Below are 4,657 nucleotides of genomic sequence, written 5' to 3' on the forward strand. Positions count from 1 at the left end.
CGTAGCCATCATTTAAAAAGTGGGGGGGACGAAATGTCTAGTGTTATCTGTTTTTTTTTCAGTTAACCCTTGTGTAAATGACAGGTTTTATTTTTAATCATGATTTTTTTAAATCATGCTTTATATGTGTTATGATTATATATGATTATAAAACAGAAAGAAAGAAAGAAATAGAACAGCTTGCCACTGGGACAGTACCCTTAAAAGGACATCTTTGTACCTTATTTAACCCCAAAAATGTATAGTTGTACATTATGGTACACAATGGTACTCTAAGGTAGTAATGTGTACCCTTTTGAGTATAAAGTACAAAGATGTCCTTATAATGGTACTAAGAGAATATTGTTTACATATTCAAATTGTATTTTGTGTATGCACAGTACATGGCACACAGTAATGGATACTTGCACATTCAAATAATACTTAATTTTGCTCTCTTCTACAGTCCATATTTCAGGAATAAAACAATAATTCAAAACAAACTATTGAAAGAAAATTCATATTGAAGTCAACTGACAAACATGTCAAGACCTGATATCAGTTATACAATTAGATGAAATAAATCTAACAAGTGTTAGTAAGTGTTAAAGCTAACATTTATTTCAATATATAAAGCTACTTAAAACTGCCAAAAGTGTCTCTGCGACCTGAGAAAAATTCTGCCCTGAAGTATCCTGCAGAAGAGGTAGGAACATGTGCTGAACCGTTTGGGAGGGTTTCGAACACGGGGCATTTCAATTGGAGACAGATTTAGGGAGTTACTCATTTGTGTTGCTTTGTCATAGACACTTTGGAATGCATCTTCTGTTCTCTTTTTTGCAATTGTGTCCTTCACACAGTTGACAGCAGCTAGCATTCCATCTACTGTCTGACTGCGGCTCTGAAGAGAAGCATTGAGACACTCAAGCTCTTCTGTCACTTCTAAGGCAAGTAAAAGACCAAGCAAAACATTGCCTTTTTGAAATCTATCAGACAAACCATTTGCCCTGCAAGCTGACACTGAATGACCACATGACATTTCCTCCAGAGCGAGTAACATTGGCTGATACTGTTTTAACACAGCACGAATGCGCACTGTCCATCTTGTAGGACACAAAGGTCTGATGGCTGTAATAGATCCACTCTCTGACTCTGAAATATCCTGGAAAATTGACTTCATTTTCACAGACTGGCGGAACAACCCTCCCACTTCATGAACCCACTGCAAAGAGTCACGGATAACAGGAGATGTGCAAGCATGCTGCGTAATTAAATTTACACAGTGCAGACCACAGTGGACATATAATGCAAGTGGCTGACTTTCTTTGATGATGGCCTGTGCCCCTGAATATATCCCTGCCATATTCGCAGCACCGTCATAAGCCTGCCCTCTCAGCCCAGTGATGGATAAGTTAAGACGAAGCAGTACATCCTTCAGAACCTTTGCTAGGTTCTCTCCTGTGGTAACAGAGACTTCATACATGCCAACAAATTCCTCATGGACTATTAAATCATGATCAACATATCTTAGGCAGACTGATTCTTGTTCCTTTCCGGATAAATCTTGGGCACCATCCATGATGACACAAAACTGCAAGTTCGGAAGTGAATTGATTTTTTCTGCAATTCTACGAATTATAGAATTACTGAATAAATTGAGGATTTCATTCTGAATTTGTGGGCAAGTATAATCAGTTTTGAGGGACAACCATTTGCTCAGGCTAGGGTCATCTTCTGACTTGTACTTTAGAAGTTGATTAAAGTTTCCCTCATCATCCTCATGGCCTCTAAAAGATAAACCTTGTCCTGCCAGAAACTGCACAGCACTTATTATCTTTAATAGGCATTTCCTTGCCTCCTCTTGCTGGGATGCCAGTACATTGGACAGATGAACATCTATTGGTCTTGATTCATAGATGTATGTTGTTATGGCTGTCTTGTGACATGCTGATCCAGCATGTAATGTAAACCTCTCTCTGGCCTTCTTCCAGTTCTTAAAGCCAGCGATGATAAAGGTGGTTTCTGAATTTTTGGCAAGTTGTGATGTTTTGTTTTTAAATGCTTTGTGGCAGTAGAAGCACAATGATCCATCAATACCAGGCTCAAAATGAAGCCATGCAAATTCTTGGTACCAGTGAGCCTGAAATTTTAGAGTTTTGTCCCGAAGCACATGACACACAATAGTCTTAGGATCTGGCTTGTTGGGTTTTAATACAGTTACAGAAGACCTGCCTACTTCTACAGCAGCCAACCCTACTGTATGTCAGATGCCCCCTGTTCTGTCTACAAAAAAAAAATACAAATCAGTCTGATTAGTCTAAGTTAAAATATATAAGAAATATCTAATCATAGACAATGCTGTAAATAATCTGTCCTTACATCTGAAGCCTCATTGTAACTTTCTGCCTCATTCACTCTCAACTCAGAATTCTCTTCTGCCTCTGTCTATTGAAAATAAAGTACAAAAGTAGTGTTTAAAACATGTACATACAGGGAATAGTGACATACAGAAGAAAATAACAAATGAAGTACACTGCTGGACATTAACCAATAATTTGTATCCTAAATAGTTTTTTAACACTTTAGTATGGGGAACGCATATTCACTATTAACTTTGACATTTGCCTCAAACTCTTAATTTACTGCTTATTCGCTTTTAAGGTAATCGTAGTTAAGTTTAGGTATTAGGTAGGATTATGGGATGCAGAATATGGTCATGAAGAATAGGGAATTTATATGTGCTTTCTAAGTCGCCTACTAATAAACAGCCAATGTGCAGTTGTTCATCATACTAATGTGTTTCATATTTTTTTCTATATTTTACTAATTACATTTTTTATGATTGGTCCATATATAATCCTACAAACACTTGTGTATTAATAGATTATACATTATAAAATGTAAAATGCAGTAGCAGCCAGGTGTTAAAAGCCACGTGTTCTCACCTGTAAAGCTTTTTGTGTGACATCCTGAATCTGCCCTGACAAACCTATGCTGTCTGTTTCTTGCTCATTCTTGACAACACATAAAAACGTAAAATTAGTGCAATAATGAAAGAGCACCCCGTTAAATAAAGATCGTACCTATCAGCATACTGTAACGTTTCCCCTGTGATCTACCCTCATTCACCGGACTACATTACCCATCATCCTTTGCACCCCGTCATCCACCATGTTTGTTTCCCGTCTTCACCTGTCTGTTCACCCGGACTCTATTTATACTCATCACCACTGTCTTCACTCATTGTCTGTTATGGTCTTTACTACGTTGTATGTATGTGTGATTTACCTGCTCCTTATTATTAAAATGACATCTTTAATGTCACTATTCGTCGTCCTCGTCTCTGTCGTGTACATACAGTGACACATACTTGATATTATGTAGAATTGGCAAAGTTAAACATGCTGTAAAATCTCAGTTCAACATTATCTTTATTCTTATTTGAAGGGTTTTGATAACACACTTGTTAAAACAAAAGACGTTATAAAAGAGTTTATATAACATTTGTCAAAGCAGCTATTTTTCCTTATAATCCTTTAAATTAAAACTTGCTAATTATTCAACAAGAGCAACTGGCAGTTACTAAACATTGTGCAACACAATTCTGATACCATATGCCAACTTATGCTTGACATTTTTATCAAAAAGGAGTGAAGCGTTTTTTGCCCCTTTGAGCTCAACGTAACCGAATGATGGACCGCGGGTGCGACTCGAGCTACAGTACTGGGGGCGCGTGATGATGACGTGACAAGTGAGTGACTGATAGATCGTCATGTATAGACGATCTTAAACTTTCTTGTCTCTTTGAATTTTAAATCACTCTGCATTTATATACATTGCTCCATTAAAACCTCAACATGCGGTGAACACAACTCTCCACTAAAAAAGTGAGGGGGACGAATTTACTTTTTATAAAAAGTGCCCCGCGTAATCTACGCCCCTGGTTTGGTGACAGTACAGTGTATTACAGTGAAGTTATAATTTTTCTTATTATGAAAAATCATAAAAAATTAAACAATTTTTAAACAAAAATTAACAAAAGACATTTCCGCCAAGTAAGTGTTGTAGTATCAGTGGTGACAGTACAGTGGGCACATCAGTGATATGTGAGCTGGTGACAGTACAGTGGGCACATCAGTGATATGTGAGCTGGTGACTGTACAGTGGGCACATCAGTGATGTGTGAGCTGGTGACTGTACAGTGGGCACATCAGTGATGTGTGAGCTGGTGACAGTACAGTGGGCACATCAGTGATGTGTGAGCTGGTGACTGTACAGTGGGCACATCAGTGATGTGTGAGCTGGTGACTGTACAGTTGGCACATCAGTGATATGTGAGCTGGTGACTGTACAGTGGGCACATCAGTGATATGTGAGCTGGTGACTGTACAGTGGGCACATCAGTGATGTGTGAGCTGGTGACAGTACAGTGGGCACATCAGTGATGTGTGAGCTGGTGACTGTACAGTGGGCACATCAGTGATGTGTGAGCTGGTGACTGTACAGTGGGCACATCAGTGATGTGTGAGCTGGTGACAGTACAGTGTATTACAGTGATGTGTGAGCTGGTGACAGTACAGTGGGCACATCAGTGATGTGTGAGCTGGTGACAGTACAGTGTATTACAGTGATGTGTGTGAGCTGGTGACAGTACAGTGTATTACAGTGATGTGTGTGA

General features: G+C 38.7%; 1 protein-coding gene across 1 annotated transcript; it reads right to left on the reverse strand.

Moving 5' to 3' along the window:
- Positions 1-4,084, reverse strand: LOC132852208 (zinc finger MYM-type protein 1-like). Its single transcript, XM_060879286.1, has 2 exons — positions 2,925-4,084; positions 1-2,424 (listed from the first exon to the last, which is right to left on the reverse strand). Exon 2 carries the CDS (start codon positions 1,556-1,558, stop codon positions 620-622), a length of 939 nt encoding a protein of 312 aa, XP_060735269.1. The 5' UTR covers positions 1,559-2,424; positions 2,925-4,084; the 3' UTR covers positions 1-619.
- Between the last annotated feature and the right edge of the window lie 573 nt (positions 4,085-4,657).

The sequence above is a fragment of the Tachysurus vachellii genome, chromosome 10, assembly GCF_030014155.1.
Source record: "Tachysurus vachellii isolate PV-2020 chromosome 10, HZAU_Pvac_v1, whole genome shotgun sequence".
Taxonomy (NCBI): domain Eukaryota; kingdom Metazoa; phylum Chordata; class Actinopteri; order Siluriformes; family Bagridae; genus Tachysurus; species Tachysurus vachellii.

What these genes read in the sequence shown, in the direction of transcription:
- LOC132852208 (XM_060879286.1), bottom strand. Translation starts at nt 1,558, where the DNA reads ATGGATGGTGCCCAAGATTTATCCGGAAAGGAACAAGAATCAGTCTGC.